This window comes from Mastigoproctus giganteus, chromosome 2 (genome assembly GCF_048544385.1).
Source record: "Mastigoproctus giganteus isolate SK-2022 chromosome 2, ASM4854438v1, whole genome shotgun sequence".
NCBI classification, from domain to species: domain Eukaryota; kingdom Metazoa; phylum Arthropoda; class Arachnida; order Uropygi; family Thelyphonidae; genus Mastigoproctus; species Mastigoproctus giganteus.
This window is the reverse complement of record NC_143576.1, coordinates 29,745,494-29,763,391: the sequence shown is the minus strand read 5'-3', so window position 1 is coordinate 29,763,391 and position 17,898 is coordinate 29,745,494. Positions and strand designations below refer to the sequence as shown.

The window sequence follows — 17,898 nt, the reverse complement described above, 5'->3', positions numbered from 1 at the left end:
CCAGCTGGATGTTTTTCAAACTCTGAATACTTAGGGTGTGCCACACACTTCTTGATTTCTGCTGTGATTCCACATCCCACCTCGTTAACCATTCCTTAAAAATTTCTGAAGTCATCCATGCATTCTTATTAGCATAGTACTCAACCGGTAAACTGTCCATTCTTAGCCCCTTTAAGCATCGAAGCACTTTTTCCAATAACTAACAGCTTCTTTTTATCAGTTCCTAACATGTCTATTTGAACAACATAACACAGTTATGTGATCCATTGCTTTCTTTGAACCTGATAGTGTTACATGATTGTAGCACAGAGAACCATCTGGCGGGGCTCGATAAAACAGGCCTATTTCATCAGCACTGTAGATATCATCTGCACAAAATTTCTGAAGTGAGACAGGTAGTTTCTTGGATTTCCATTCTTTACTTACAGCATCAGCATTACTTTTTCACTGTGTGCTTTCTTGAATTTAATCTCATGCCTACATTTCCATCGAGATAAGAATCATCTGTTGCTTTAAAATCATGACCCAGCTTCTTAGCTAGCTCCTCTGACTTCTTTTTCAATATTAGACCACTGATGCACACTCCTCCTCCAGTTACAATGGAGAACCATTGATTTATGGCATCCACAATGTCAGGATTCTTACCTTGACGTTTAAATTTTTGGGATGCTCCCTGTTTTCCATTACGTGTCCATTCTTCTTGCAGTTTATCTTGCTGGTGCATCAAGTATGCAGTTGTAGATTTCGGTACTCCAGTTATCTCTGCCAAACAATGATGACTGATATTGGGCGGATGGCCTTTTATTTGGTCCAGTAAGGCAGTTTTTTCACCTAGTGACAAATCTTTGTGGCATCTTGTTAAGGATCTGAAATCTTATAAAATTAAAATAAAGAAATTATCAAAAATCACAGCACTGAAAAAATCTCTACACTTCCTCTTTCGGCATTGGTTCAGTATGAAAGATAACACAGCTGACACTAATTGGACATTACACGTTCTGAGAAGGCAAAGTGAGGGTGAGAGAGACAAGTGATGAGTTATTCACATTTGACAAATAGAAAGGCTGGGAGAGAAACAAAGTGAAAAGGAGAAAGAAGTGGGAGAATACACAAGACCAAGCTTCCTGTCTGCCACAGTTGTGTTATTTGTTATTTGGTTTTTTTAGGAGCATTAGCAATTAAGGCCATATTGCTCCGGGGATATGCGGTGATCATTCCCTGACCTTTCCGTATTTGGTGGTCACAGGCTCGAACCCTGGTCTAATCAAGAAGTGTGTGCTAAGCACTGCTGCTCCTGCCCACCTGGCTATCTAGGTGCCACCCCACAGTTGTGTACATGTACCTTGGGGTAGGGGGCTAATCTCGAGTGCTGCAATCTCCTGCCCTGATTAAACGGCATGTAGTCCCAATTAAATGAAGAAAACTCTGGCTGGTTTCTCGATTAGGTTCTGTTCAAGATTTGTCTCAAATAAATGGCTGCCCCGATTAACTGGTGGCCCAGATAACCGGAATCCACTGTATTTGAATGTATAAATATAAAATATTTAAAGCACTAAAATAAAAGTTTTTATATATTTTGATTACTGCAGCTTACACAAAATAACAGCTCAAACACACAAATAATAACATGGTAATGAGGAGTTTCTTTTTGAACATGACTACATTCTTTATCAGCTCGTAGCAAGACCATTACATTGGCCACTGGATACTCAGAAATTAAATTGCCACCCATATAATCAAATTGCTATGATCCCTTGACCAGCTGATGGGTGGCAGGAACAGCTATATTATACACAGAACTCCAAAAAATATCCAGACACATCAGTTTCATATTGACAATACTGCCACTCTACTCAATAGTGTGTGTCGATTCCCTTTGGCTACTGGTACATACTCCTGGCTATGCTTTGCAACAAAAGTTGATAGGCTGAAACAGATGTAGCTCTCCATTCCTCCTGCAGACAAGCCAAGGCACCAATGTGGAATATGTTGGTCTAACTGTCATTCAGCATTCTAGTTCATGAATCATTCTCAAGTAGGACCAGCGGTCTGGCAATGGTGTTATCCTGTTGAAACAAATATGGGTGTGTACTAAGGAACCGCCATATTGTAGGGAGCATGCATATGCTAACGTAGGCATTGCTGGTTGTGATTCTCAACACAAACACCAAAGGTCCTAGGCTATACCCTGGAAAGAGCTGCATAACATAACCCTATCTCCTTGAACTTCGGTGTTGGCATTATGCACTCTAGTAGTAGACGTTGTCCAGACATTTTTTACACCTGCATTTGCCCATCTGATCAGAATACAGTGTAACAAAAGTTGTCATTCCATAGTACTGATTTCCACTGATTTGTGGATTAATTATGGCATTCATTGCATCATGAAATTGCTGATTGTGATTGGCAAAATTTGGCTTATGTGTCATTGCTCCCCATGAAATTGAAACCTGAGTAGATCTATACATTGTATTTGTACAGAGCTCAATTTCTGTTTATGCCTTAAACTTCTGATTGATGTTTTGCAGGGATGTGTGATGAAATTGTCATACTGTGCTTCTGAATACCTTCTAATCACAGATTGAGCTTCTGCTTCTATTTCATCATAACATCACTAGTGGTGTAGGCCGACTTTAGATGGTGTAGGTTGTCAGAAATGTGACATTCAATAATGACAACCCTCTCTAAACTTCTCAGTTCAACTCAACATGCCATTATGAGAACAACTAACTTCTGTGGTTCATTTGACTTCCTTATACTGGTCTAAGGCATTTGATTAACTATAAGTAAATTGTGAAATGAAGGAGATGAATGTATCACTGAAGAGAAACAGGCTAAAATGTAATTGATTTGGAATGCTATTTCTGTTATTGAGGTAGAAAAGGATATGGAAATTATCAAGTGTGGACAAGCAGAGTGTACAGATAAAATCAGATTCTGAAGGCTAAAGTAAAATAGTATCACAGTGGTTAATTTCATTATCCAGATGTCATTTCTGAAGGAAATCTTCCAGAAAATAAGAGCAGGGTATTAATTGCACCAATGTATAAAAATGGAAATAAAGCTGAACATGAAAAGTATTTTCAAGAATTTCATTTTCAGAAAATAGTCATGGGAATATAGCAAAAACCTATATTTAGGATTTGTTGATCAAGAAAAATTATGAACTATGCAGATACGTTGAAATTTACTTTTAAACTTAAAAAAAAGAATCTCTCTCTCTCTCTCTCTCTCTATATATATATATATATATATATATATATATATAGTGTGTGTTGTGTGTGCGCACACACACACACACACCACGATGAGTCAAAACATTGACCACCTACCTAATATAATGTTGGTCCTCCACATGCAGCCAAAACAGCTTCTACCCAGCAAGGAATGAATGCTACAAGATTTCTAAATGTGTCTTGTGGTATCTGGTACCAACAGATCCTTTAACTCCTGTAAGGTCTGTGGATGAGACGCCATAGATTAGAGTTGCTGTTCCAACACAAACCACAGATGCTCAATGGGATTGATATCTGAGGAATTTGGAGGCCATAGCAATACCTGGAAGTCTTCCTCATGTTCTGTGAACCAGTCTTGAACAATCCGGGCAGTGTGGCATGGCGCATTATCCTGCTGAAAGACTGCACTGCCAGAGGGGAAGACTGTTGCCGTGAAAGGGTGTATCTGGTCAGCAATGATGTTTAGATAGGTGGTAGACGTCAGTGTGCCCAGCACATGGCTGACTGGACCCATGGTATCCCAGCAGAACATCACCCAAAGCATGACACTGCTGCCACCTGCTTGTTTTTGTCCCACAGTGCATCCAGGCGCCATTACTTCCCCAGGTAAACGGCGCACACGTACCTGGCCGTCCACATGGTGCAACAGGAAACATGATTCATCGGACCAGACTACCTTCTTCCAATCACTCAAGGTCCCATTTCGATGCTTGCGTGCCCATTCTAGGCACTGTCGCTGGTGAACCGTGGTTAGCATGGGCACTCAGAGCAGCCTGCAGCTATGCAGCCTCATTTTGAGCAGGGGTTCGATGTATTGTGTGTTGTGACACATTACTCCCATCGCCAGCATTCCAGTTACTGGCTAGTTGTGCCACACTCACCCTTCTGTTGCCACATACCATCCAGGAGAGAGAGCCTTTGCTCACTTCAAGCATCAATGAACCGTGGTCACCCAACACCTCGCCGACGCTTCGTGGATTCCCCCCTCCTCGGACCACTTTCAGTAGGTACTAACCATGGTGACCGTGAGCATCCCACCAGCCGTGCTGTTTCGGATATGCTCTGACCCAGTCGTTTGGCCATTACATTCTGGCCTTTGTCAAACTTGCTTAAGTCCACTGCCTTTCCCATCTGAAGAACAAGAGTAACAATAATTAACAGAGCTTAGTATCAGGTGTTTTTTATACAGTGTCCCGACCCGCACACATGCCGTAGTTCACCTGCAGTTGATTCGATTTGCATAACGACTCGCTTGTCATAATGTTTTGGCTGTGTGTGTGTGTGTGTGTGTGTGTGTGTGTGTGTGTGTGTGTGTGTGTGTGTGTGTGTGTGTGTGTGTGTGTGTGTGTAATTATACATATATTTGAATAACGTTTAAAATAGTTGGAAACTGAATCTTTCATAATAAAAAATAAAATAAAAAGGTACATCAGAGGCAGCAAAAAGCATATTCCCCTACATGATGCTTGAAATATAACCGTATAAATTAGAATATGGAATAAAAATAATGGCAGCAGCATGGCAAGACAAGAGCAAAAATAACCAAAATTAAACATAACAATAAACCAACAGGGAGGGAAGAGAGGGGTAACAAGAGTAAAATATTGCAGCAGAAACTCTCTAAGATAATTTAGAACATATAAAATGTTAGAATAATAAAATAGAAAGCCAATTAAATAGAAATTTAACGGCGCACCCTCTGATGGGCACCAGGTCCCAATTTATGTGACATATCACTAACAGAGATGTAAACCACTGCAATAAAATAAAACAAAAATTTACCAAAAATACTGACCATTACGCCCCATCTCAACAGAGGACCACAAGGCCAATAATGGTCAGGGAATCGCTGCATTTCAATCACTAGACAAATTGCCACAAAGGAGAGTCGATCAAAAGATCAGTCTGCCACCCGATACCCAGATTGAACCACCAATGCAGTGAACCTGAATAGCAGTGGTCCTGATGCAGCGAAAATTAAAAATGGTTTACATCTCTGTTAGTGATATTTCACATAAATTTGGACCTGGTGCCCGTCAGAGGGGACGCCGTTAAATTTCTATTTAATTGGCTTTCGAAATTTAATCTGTTTTATTATTCAAACATTTTAGACATTCTAAATTATCTTAGTTTCTGCTGCAATATTTTGGTTACTTTCGCTCTTGTCTTGCCATGCTGCTGGCATTATTTTTAATCCCTATTCTAATTTATATGATTATATATACACACACACACACACATACACATACGAGTAATATGGAAAGAAAGTTAATAAATTGTAACAAACTATAACTAATACTTATGGGCCAATGCACTTGCTAGAGCAATTATGCATTAAGACCATAATGTGTATAAAATATTTTGTATAATATTGAAGATAATAATATAAAAGATAATTCAAGCAGACAATACCAAGCTGGATTTAAAGAAATGCAAGGGATATAAAAAAAAATATAGATATATACATAAAACTTATCGTTGTCTACCCACAATCTAGATGACTTATTTATTTTTCTTACTTAATTATTTTTACCATATCCATCACATAGGAGTCACCACATATATATACTCACTAGAGGGATTATTATTTCACGACGACTAGTTGTTACATTATGTCCTGGATACGGTAGATATGCCTTATACTTTACATTTATTCTTATTTTAATTATTAAATTACGTTCTCTGTCGGGTCAACAATGTTCATTATATGCTTACATTTATACTATCTTTCTTTTGATTCTAAAAATTTAACTACCTTTAATTGGCTTAGATTCAGATTACTTAATCTCTGAATTTTTATATATATTAGCAGATATTGATCATTACAGAAACAGAAATCCTTGTTTTTTGCCTTCAGTCTGAGTGATTGGCCCCAGTTGAAGTCATCTATATTGTGGGTAGACAACGATAAGTTTTTTATATATATATATTTTTTATATCCCTTGCGTTTCTTTAAATTCAGCTTGGTATATATTTTATATATATATAGCAGGCCCTCGTAACGCGGTTCGCTCTACACTGATTCGCTATAATGCTGTTTTTATATTATAACCCAAATCTCACTATAACACTCTTTTACCTGCGTACGGATTGAATTTTTGACATGTTTAACGAAAGCGTTTCATCTGATGTAGTCGATAGCTTGAAAATGAATAGCAGTTTCCCACGCTGACTTGCAAAATTTTCTCCCACGCTAATTTAATTGCACTGTGGTGACTTGTTCTGATCAACATTTTAAAAAATGATCAAGTATATTGCTTGTAATATTTGCGTTATATGCATTTATCCGAAGTCTAGTAGTCATCACTCAGAACAGTGTAACAGACAGTTTACTCGAACATTGTATCATAATCAATGCAATGCAGTTACATTTTCCAAGATTAATAATGATGGATAAGAATTAAAAAGAAACCATCTCTGGATGCAGCACAAAGTCTACTAAGGTAAGAAAAATACTGAATTTGAAAATTAAATTATATGTTTTGAAGTGAATCGATTCCGTTCAACGACAAGTGGATGCGTGCAATAATTTAGGACTGGCGGGTTCAACTGTGAGAACAATTATAAAGAATTAATTTTAGCAGCGGAAAAGACAGCTCTTCCACTGCAAGCAACTAGGTTGGCTATTATAATTGAAATGGAGAGACTTCTAAATAATTTTATTGAAGATAATATCCAATGCACGATTTCATTAAGTTAAATATTATTAAAGAAAAATCGATTAGCTTATATGATGATCTGAAGAAAGCTCGCCTTTAAAAAAAAAAAAAAAAAATGTGGAACCATTAAGAGAGACATTTAAAATCCAGGGAGAAGTCACAAGTGCAGATCAAGGAGCCGAAACTTTCAAAAAAGAACTTCTAAAAATTATTGGAAGGAGCCGAAACTTTCAAAAAAGAACTTCTAAAAATTATTGAAGAGTGGTGTTAAACTTCTCAACAAGTTTTTAACATAGATGAAACAGGACTTTTTTTGGAAATGAATGGCTAAAAAAAGTTTCATATTGAAAGCAAAAAAAAAAAAAAAAAAAAAACATGCCAGGCTGCAAAAGCGGCAAAGGATCAGTTGACTTTATTGTTGGGTAGTAATGCTGCGGGGATTTTAAAGTAAAACCCCTCTTAGTTTACTAGGAAGACGGCCAAAGTACAACCCAAAATCGACCAAAGTTACGAAAACTCGACAGCTCAGGACCATTGGATTAATAAATTCATGATTTTAAGTTTAATTTTGATATGTAATGTAGTTACTTACCACATAATTATATGAATATTTTATATGTACAAATTTTTAATATTAAATATTTTGGCTGACATTTGTGAGTCTTTTTGCTACCATTTATTACTGATTAGGAAATATCCTATGGCATAGACTGTGACTCAAAAATACATATGTTACATTATCGAAATACGGCGCTCGCTTAGTGCTGATTCATTTAGCGCTTTGTTTTTCGGGAACGAATTATCAGCATTAAGCGGGGGTCACCTGTATGTATAATAAAATAACACTATTATACCATGTGAAAATTCTTAAAAAATAGGTTTTATTAAACTCATATACAATACAACCTAAATACTATACAAATTTGTTAGCAGGTGACATTTCAGGATCTCAATTTAGGATTCGTGGTCTGAAGATGAGGTTTAGCAAGAATCCTGAAATATCACCTGCTAGCAAATTAATTTAGTAATGAGCTTGTATTATATATGATTTTAATAAAACCTATTTGTTAAGAATTTTCACGTGGTATAATAGTGTTATTTTATTATATACAGGCAACCCCCATATAACACAGTACTTCTACAACATGGTTTCACTGTAATAAGATTGATAAATTGCAGCAATTCTTGCATAACACTGTACTTATACAACACGGTTAGAGACTTGTGGCAAACCTCACATAATATGGTATTTTTGAGCTTTTGTGCAGGGGAAACACTGCTATTATGTTGGATATAGTTTTTCAACGTTTCCATTCTTTTTTTGTGAATTCCGGCTTTTGACTTGCTAGATGTTATGCAAAAAAATGTTATGTTAATTTCTGTGCTATTGAACTTGTGCTTGTTTTGGACCATAAAAAATTGACTTCAAAGCAGTTTGTGACTTAAGGTTATTTTGGTTTTTATTTGATCATTTATAAATGTTTCCAGTTATGTATTACTAAACTCTGTTCTTAAGAACTGTATTGGAATACTTTCTTTGTTGTGAATTAAACTGGAGTCCTAAATTATGCCCCCAGAAAAGTAAAAAAGCACTGCTCAAAAGAAACTTTATTATTGTTTATTGTTATTATCATTAGCCATATGGTTCAAGGAAGCCTGAGGCTTTTGCTGAACCAGCCAAAAAAAAAAAAAAAAAAAACACAATTTCTAACTTACCCTGAGAGAGAGAGAGAGAGAGAGAGAGAGAGAGAGAGAGAGGGGGGGGGGGATTATGATATCCAGCAAATCAAGACCCTCAGTGTGCCAAGTGCATACTTACCAGATGTGAGCCCCCCTGGGGTTTTATTTCTCTAGAATCGAAGATAGAAATATTGGATAGTCTTAAAGGGGAAAAATATCATACGTTGCAAAAAGTTGAAATTTAAATGAAGCAGCAATCCAGACCATAAAGAAAAATGAACAGAAAATTAGAACTTCTGTTGCTGCAGGATCTTTCATTTCTGCAAATATGACAACCCGTCCCCAAGTACCAATAAGTGAGAAAATGGAAAAAGCACTCAGTATTTGGATTGATGATAGCAGTAAAAAAGGATCCCATTAGACAGCAATGTAATTAAACAAAAAGGCATTACAAATTTATAACCATTTAAAAGAACATGGAGAATCTTCTGTTAACCGGAGTTTGTTACCAGTAAAGGTTGGATTGAGTGATTTAAAAACCTCATTACATAACATAAGAATTCAAGGAGAAAGTGCATTAGCTGATAATGAAGCTGCCAAGAAGTATGCAGAGGAATTTGAAAAAAATTTTGAAGAACACAGATACACACCATGTCAAGTTTTCAGTGCCGATGAGACAGGTCTTTGGTGGGAAAAAAATGCTCAACAGAATGTTAATTTCAAAAAAAAGAAAACTGCACCAGGTTTTAAGGCATCAAAAGATAGTGTAACGTTACTTATGTGCAGTAAAGCATCAAGAGATTACATGATAAAACCTACGCTAGGTTACAGTTCCTCTAATCCTTGTCCAGTGAAAGGTGTAAATAAAAATGCGTTACCAATATATTGGAAAGCAAATAAAAAAAAGCTTGAGCAACTGCCGATTTATTTAAAGAATGGTTTCTAAATTATTTTGTGCCAGCTGTGGAAAACTATTTAAAGCAGAAAAATCTAGATATAAAGGTTTTATTACTTTTGGATAATGTGCCAGGCCATCCAAAAGATTTAAGTCATCCAAATGTTGAAGTAATGTTCCTACTACCTGATACTACTCTAATTCGGCCATTAGATTGAGGCATTATATCTACCTTTAAAACTCATTACATCAGAAAATCATTACAGTGGATTTTGGGAAAAATCGATTCTGAATCTATTTAAGTGATGGAGGTATGAAAAGCATTTTTCTGTTGTGGACTGTATCGGAATCATAGATTTATCACTCAAAGAAGTAAAACCATCAACATTAAATAAGTGTTGGAAAAATGTATGGACAGAGTGAATTCATTCAGGAAATACAGTCAAACTGGCAGAAAATGGAATCGGTGTGATAGTAGAACTTGCTAAGTCGGTAGAATGGGAAGGTTTCGATGATATGACTACTGAAGACATTCAAGAATTACTGGTAGAAAAAGAGGCTGGCAAAGCAGATTTGGTAGAAATGGCATCGGACGTAAATCAATTCAGAAGATGATAGCACAAATAAATTCTGAAGTTCCAAATTTTACACTGAAAAGCATACAGGAAGGCATAAACTTAACTGAGCAATTAGAATCTTATTTTTTGAATGAGGATCCTTCAACTGAAAGGAGCACAAAGTTCAAAAGGGAGGTTCAAACATGCTTAGCTCCATACCATACCATGAAATTTACAAAGGTCTCTCAAGCAAACCCAGATTATTGATTTTTTTTTTAAAGAGAGTAGAAGATACACAATCTAGATGTTGCAGAAGAAAGCTCAGAAGGTGACAATATTCTGACAGAAAATGTTCTCGTTTGATTGTGTTAAGCAGCTATGAAGAGGAAGAAAATTAAACGAACATACATTATCTGACATATGTAGCACAGTATGTAGGACGATTACTATTTTTAATAAAAATTAAGTTTCCAATAGTTATAAAAAATGATGTATTTTTGTTACCTTTTGGAACATAACCTCCCTTTGTGCTGGTATCAGTGCTTAGTCCCATATAACATGGTTTCACACTTATATATATGGTTGAAGTAATAAAACAGGAAAAAGAGCTAACAGATGGAAGTTAGAGAACACAAGGTGCCATAATTAAAGTCTGGCATATAATAGTCGGTTGGTGATATAGAAATAGTTTTACAAGTGAAAAAAAGGAAGTAATTTTGTGCGTAAATTTAGATAAATATGATAAGCAGGCAAATAGTATAGGAAAAGGAATTAAAATGTGGTAAGGGAAGGGAAAAAGTAATGGATCAATTGAGGTGAAGATAGCATAGAGGAGAGGAAAGCAAGAATGTCCATATTACCCTCATGTTGCATTAATAGCTCAATGGATGGAAAAAGAAAGTGTAGAAAGTGGAAAGATATAAAGCAAAGAGAAGAATATTAAAGAATACTCGGGCAAGCCAGAGGCATAACAACCCAACCTCTTAGAGAGGGCCCTGGCTAAGTAAGTATTAGTAGAAAAGGAAAATAATACCAAATGCCTGTAATAAAGTTTTTTTGGAGGGATGATTGTAAAGCAAAGTCAAAAATAAGTATTTAAATTGGAAATAGAAAAAATTCAATAGTGAATAAGAAAGCAGAGAAAAGTAAATAACAATGTACCTAGAATTTCCAAGTAATGTGCATGTTTCCTTTAAGCTGGGAAAACATTTCAGTGCAGAACTATACAAATAGAGGGTAAAATGAGAGACCTCTATAGTAGTTTTTAGAGCATTGGAAAGGAAAATGGAGATTATATCGTGGTTTATAGTGCCAAGAAAAAAAAGTGTTAAATCGACATAAGTGAGCTGATTGGGACTAGAGACATTTTAAAAATGATTGTAAAAAAAGTTCCGGATGGTGAATTCTGAGAAAATCCAAGAGATAATCTATGAAAGGTATAGTGCTGGAGATGAAAAACTGTTAGACAGTTAGAAAATTGTTGTAAAAAATTCCAGTAGTTAAATTCTGTGGAAATCCAATGTTAAAGAATTTTAAAAATGCAGAATATATAAGATGATAAAATGCCAAAAACACTGTAAATTTGTGAAGTAAATTTGTGCAGCATGGTTTATGGCGCCAAGAAAGACATACTAGAGGTGACCAAGTGCTGACTCACCATTTTCTTAGAAGGGACTGTACTCATGATATGAAAAATATTTTTAATATTTTTAAAATGAATTTACTATGTTTTATTACTTCAACCTTATATATATATATATATATATATATATATATATATATATATACTTTTGTATCCTTTGCTGCTGCTTAGGACATTTAGGTGCATTTGTCATATAACTTTCACAACTTAATTAGCTTATCTCCATATAAGTCATTTTTTTCTCACACATATATATGTATATATATATAATAAAATAGTGTTATTTTTTTATATATATATATAGTATAAATTTTACTGCATGGATAGAAACTATATAATGTCCTTTACCAGTTATATTATAAACAATTACATTAAAAGTAAACTTAAGAGGAATAAAAAGTTGATATAAAAACAGAAGAGGATTGTAGTTAGGATTGAAGTAGCCATTAGAAATGGCTAAAACTTAAGCTTGGAGTGAGGTAGGGCTGCACTTTATCACAATTTCTTTTATAATTTTAATGGATCATTTAATAAAAGAATGAGTGAGCGAGTGAAAAAGTTTAGTGTAGGATATATAAAAATGGATCATCAATTATATGAAAATGATATTGTCATTTTAAATAGTAGCTTACAGATTCTTCAAGTATTTATAAATAAATTTGATAAAGGTTGTAGAGAATTTGGCATAAAAATTACATACATAAAAACAAAGGTTATGAAAGTCAAGAGACAAAAAATATAGATTTTGAATCCACTTAGATTTAGAATCCAAATATAAAATTTCTTGAAAATCCACTCACTGGGTGTCGAGTTGTTACATCTGAATGGACAGATGCAAATGTGCTTGAAGACAATAGGAAATGAAGGTTTCTATGAATGTATGCTAATGCAGCTAAAAATTAATGTTCCACAAACAGATTTTTGATTTTGTAGCCCACCACTGAAAAAACTTGAATGCACCCGCTATTGTAGCTCCCAAACTGTGATTTGTGATCTTCATTCAGGTGGTCCATAAAACAAAAGTTATGAAAAATACTATACTATTTGATTTCTTATTATATTTTGTTATTTTCAAATTCAATATAATTTCTTTTTTAAAATACTTTAGCATAGTGCATTAAACAAGGGACATTTGAAAAGTTCATGGCCTGAGTACAAAAGGATATGTTACAGTGTTAAAAATTTCTGTACTTATGTATAACACTTCAAATAGTAACAAACCAAGTTCTATAAACCAATAACATCTGTTTTTAATTACAGTTCCCAAAGTCAACACAATTGTGTGAATAAGAAAAGATGGACAAAATCAGTCGCAGTGCAGTCATCCAATATTTGGGAGGAAATGGACTAACACCAAAGGCAATTCACAAGTATATAGTTACAGCGTTGGGAGGGGATGCACCTCCTATTCCATAATTGAGAAGTGGGCACAGAAATTAAACAAGGAAGGGAGAGCCTGGAAGATGACCCATGCTGTGGAAGATCTGCAATTTCCATCACTCCAGAAGTTGTTGATAGTGTGCATGACATGATATGGTGATGAGTGATAGTTTGATACACTGCCAGCATAATGTCTGAACTAATTATTTTTTAATAGAAAAGTTACATATTGCAATCCATTCAGGAATGATGAAATATTATTATCCTCTAAGTGGAATGCAAACACCAAAAACATTTTCCAGAAATTAAAGAAAGTTGTTTACCTGTCAAGTGACCTACTGCTGTTTTTACTGCAATTTGAGCACCACCACTGCCGGGTTAATAAATAATATACAAGCATATTATGTGGCCAATTTTAAGTGCATTCTACACAAGAAAAGCTAATGCAGAATGCACTAATTTACATGTATATAGTTTTTTCTAGTGTTTAGGTGTCATTTATAGTTTAAAATTTGAATTTATATTATAGAAATCTAATTTCAGGGTGCTCAATCCCAACGAGTGAGAGTAGCCTACACCAGACAAGCATACCAATGGTTACAAAAGAGGAAAATCAAGTCATTTTATAATTTGGTGGAGGAAGAAAATTTTTCCTATGGGGTCCGTTCACTTATTCAGGTAAAATATTCACTGTACTCTACTAAATTATTTTACTCTTTTTTCTGATCTATTTAAAAAAAAATTATTGACAACTTTTGCCTTCTGTGTTTTGTGAGTACAGTGGACTCTGGATTTTCCAGGATAGATGGTAAAAAACAAATCCCAGATAATCAATTTCCCAGTTAATCCAAAAATACAGAAGTCAATGAGATACGTTCCAGGACTTCTTACTTCATTGAGTTTACATAATTCGGGAATGACTAATATATTGCTACTATTTTTTTTTTTTTTTTTTTTTGTCCTCTCCTCTTCCCATTATTATATGGGGTCAGCGTTTTTTTTTAATGTTTTGGCATGCAATTTTTACGGCCGGATGCCCTTCCTGACGCCAACCCTCACCCTTTATCCGGGCTGGGAATATGCGGTGGTCATTCCCTGACCTACCACATCCTCCGTATTTGGTGGGTATGGTCTCGAACCCCGGTCTAATCAAGAAGCGTGTGCTATGCACTACTGCTCCTGCCCACCTGGCTACGGAGGCGCCAGTATATTGCTACTATATTATTATTGACAAATCTGAATTCAGCATGATATTTTTTTTAATGTTTGACCAATTTCATACATTCTTATTAGTTTAATTTTCTGATCCAAATCAATCACTTTCCTTTTCTTGGTAGATTTACTAGTACTGCTGTCTCTTAGTCGGCACCATGATAACGGTCAAAATGAAAATTTCTGTAAAGAACTTCACAGGGTTAAGGCAAACTCGCTATCACCTGGGCGAGCTCACATTTTACTAAAGCACATTTCTGGAGGTCACTACCATAAAACAATAAAAACAATTTGCCATTTCCCTGTTATTGGGCTTTTCTGTTCATGCATCTAATTATAAATGGGTAGTAAACTCGATCTTATTGCATTTGCAAAAATACCAATAGCTGGAATTCTGTGAGTTTTATGTTATGGTGAAATGTGTCCCATCCCCCCTTGACTGAAATCTTCAGTCATATAAAAAAAAAAAAAACCATACATAAATTGTAAGAATTTATATTATAGAAATCTAATTTGAATTTATTCTCTTTCCTATTTTTTTGCTTGTTACTCCATATCTCACTTGTGCAATTTGTGTGTGCCATGATCGTTGTTATTGATTGCTTATTATTATATATTTTTTTTTGTTTTAAATTTTTAGAACAAAAAAAAATTAATTTTAAATTTTAAAAAAATGCAAGTGAAAAAATTTTACGTAAATAGTTGTGTAAAGTCGGGTACTTGCTGTATCGAAAAATTTTCAGCAACCTACTTGAAAAATATGGTGATGGATTAAAAAAAAACTTACCATGTACTACTTGCGTGTCGATGGTTCCCTTTATTTTTTTACAATGTCGTGTATGGTTTAGTCACCAACATTATAATGGTTCATTAAAGATTAATGGATGCACTGTTTTCAAACTTTTGAATAATTTAAGTTTTTGTTTAACTGAAAGCACAAATCTTTTACATTTACCCATCATTTTTGCAATTTCTAAACAAAAAAAAAATTTACTATAAAAAAAATTGACATCCCTGACATAACAGAAAAAAAAGTATTTTTTGCGGTGCAGCTGAACACAACAATCGATGCAACGCACTAAAACAAACTACATTTGTTCCCTTTTTTTTTTTTTTTAAGCAGCGTGGGGTTGCAAGATAATAAGTACATTATCACCCAGTCATGACTTATAACTCAGCTTCTTGTCACTTATTTATGAATTGCAAAACATCTGTTTATACCTATTCTAGTTATTACTTTAATTTTATGATTTCTGTTTTTTTTTCCCATTTGGCGTCTTGAAGTGCCCTGGATAATCCACTTCCCGGTTAATCTGATCCCAGTAAATCGAGAGTCTGCTATATGTCTTGTTTATATTTACAAACGGTTTCATACAACAAGATCCACATGTTGGACAAGATTTTGCAGCTCTGGCTGATTAGACCGGAGTTCAAGCCTGTCACCACCAAATACGGAGGATGCAGAAAGGTCAGGGAATGACCACCGCATTTTCCGGAGCAATATGGCCTTAGTTGCTAATGCTCCTAAAAAAAAAACAAATAACAATAAGCAGCTCTGGCAAATTAAGTTTTTATTTATATTTAGCCATTTTATTGACTTCATTGTTATATTAAATTATTGTCTATAAGTAGCTTTATAGTCTTTGTCAAGCTCCTTTTTTTGTTTTGAATTTAGATAGGGATTTTAAAGTTAATACTTAGTGTCCATAGATTTTACTGTTCGTAACTTGCTTCCATTGTTATGCGATACGGAATAGCTTAACGTATATCCTGAACTTCATAGTGTAAGGTTTAACATAAAACTAATGGCAAAATACGTAGCACTGCATTAGAAATCTGTTAGCTTAGTATAGTATTCTCAATTAATCAGTAAAATTTATTAATCTTATTAAATTTCATTGTTAATTAAATTGTACTTAAACAGAATCATGACCCAGACTAGAGCAGCAAAGCAACGCTCATAGATTAGCCATGCTGTGGCATGGGGGAGAACTGAAGGAGGAGATTCTCCAACGCATCAGTTTAAAAAAAATGCGCGAAATGTGAAATATTTGCGGAACTTTATAGAACAGGACACGATCTAATCAAGGAGGACGTCTTTGTGTGTGGTAGGTGCAGAAACAGTGAAGAAATTAGGCGCCAACTTAGTGTTCTGTGCATCAGACAACACAGCAGAAATGTGCCGGTCTCACAGGAGATAGTTGTTGTCGGTGGCTCTATTTTCAGGGAGACTGGGAATATATTATGCAAAAAGAATAGGTAGAACAGGGTCAGGGTATGTCTGCCAAGGGCAAAAGTTGATGTTGTAGAGCAGATATCATCGTATTTTAAGGGCACAAAAGGTAATATTGTACATGTTGGCAGTAATGACCTTAAGAGTAAGAGATCTGCAGAGTTACTTAACAAATACAGGTCAATGTTGAAAAAAATTCACGAGTTAGGGTTGAATGTGAAAGTGTCTGCAATTCTGCCCAGACTTGATAGGAGGAAGTATATGATGAGAGCCTTGTCAATCAATTAGGCCTTGAAGAGATTGTGCAAGGCTCTTGTGGTAGAATGTTTTTTTAGAGTGGTCTGTGCTTATTAACAGGAGAGACTGCTTCTACAGGGATGGGATACACTTAAATAGAAAGGGGTGCAAGAATATTTGCTGATGCTATCGAGGCAGTGTAAGGTGGGTCGGAAAACTACTAGATTGGGGGGGATTCACAGACTTAGATTAACAGTAGCCGCAGGCAGAGGTGAAAGCGATTCTTGCACTGTTTCTATTTAATGAGCAGCAGCCTAGAGCAAGGGATTTCAAGAGCTTCTGGTAGTCATCATAGAACAAGTAGATACATAGGCTTTGTGTTAGAGTAACTAAAAGTAAGAACAGGTGCATGTATACTTGCATGTTCTCCAATTCTAAAAGTATAGTATAGAAGGCCCTCGTTATAACGCAGTTCGCTCTATGCTGATTCACTATAACCCATATCTCACTCTAATGCTGTCACAACTCGCTATAATGCTCTTTTACCAGAATACAGATTGAATTTTTGGCATGTTTAACAAAAACGTTTCATCTGATTTAGTTGATAGCTTGAAAATGAATAGAAAAGTTTCCTATGCTCAGTGAAATTTTCTCCCATGCTAATTTAATTGCACTATGGTGACTTGTTACATAGTTCAGAGATCAACATTTTAAAAAATGATCAAGTATATTGCTTGTAATATTTGTGTTATATGCATTTATCCAAAGTCTAGTCATCACTCAGTACAGTGTTAGACATCATCCATAATGGACAGTTTACTCAAACGTATCATAATTAATGCATTGCAGTTACATTTTCAAAGATTAATAATGGCAGATAAGAATTAAAAAGGAACAATGTCTGGACTTGGTACGAAGCCTACTAAGGTAAGAAAAATACTGAATTTGAAAATTAAATTATATGTTTTGAAGCGAATCGATTCCGTTCAATGACAAGTGGATGTGTGCAATAATTTAGGACTGGCAGGTTCAACTGTAAGAGCAGTTATAAAAATAAAGAATTAATTTTAGCAGTGGATATTATAATTGAAATGGAGAGACTTCTAAATAATTTTACTGAAGTTAATATCCAATGCACAATTTCATTAAGTTAAATATTATTAAAGG

At 35.0% G+C, this 17,898-nt stretch overlaps 1 protein-coding gene across 3 annotated transcripts in view; it reads left to right on the top strand.

Moving 5' to 3' along the window:
- The window catches only part of LOC150089241 (solute carrier family 12 member 2-like), a 544,391-nt gene that overhangs the window by 414,372 nt on the left and 112,121 nt on the right, over positions 1-17,898 (top strand). For all 3 annotated transcript variants that reach the window (XM_090388535.1, XM_090388531.1, XM_090388539.1), the window contains exon 16: positions 13,593-13,727. In XM_090388535.1, the coding sequence (XP_090244661.1) occupies positions 13,593-13,727 (135 nt within the window). The remainder of the gene's footprint in view (positions 1-13,592; positions 13,728-17,898) is intronic.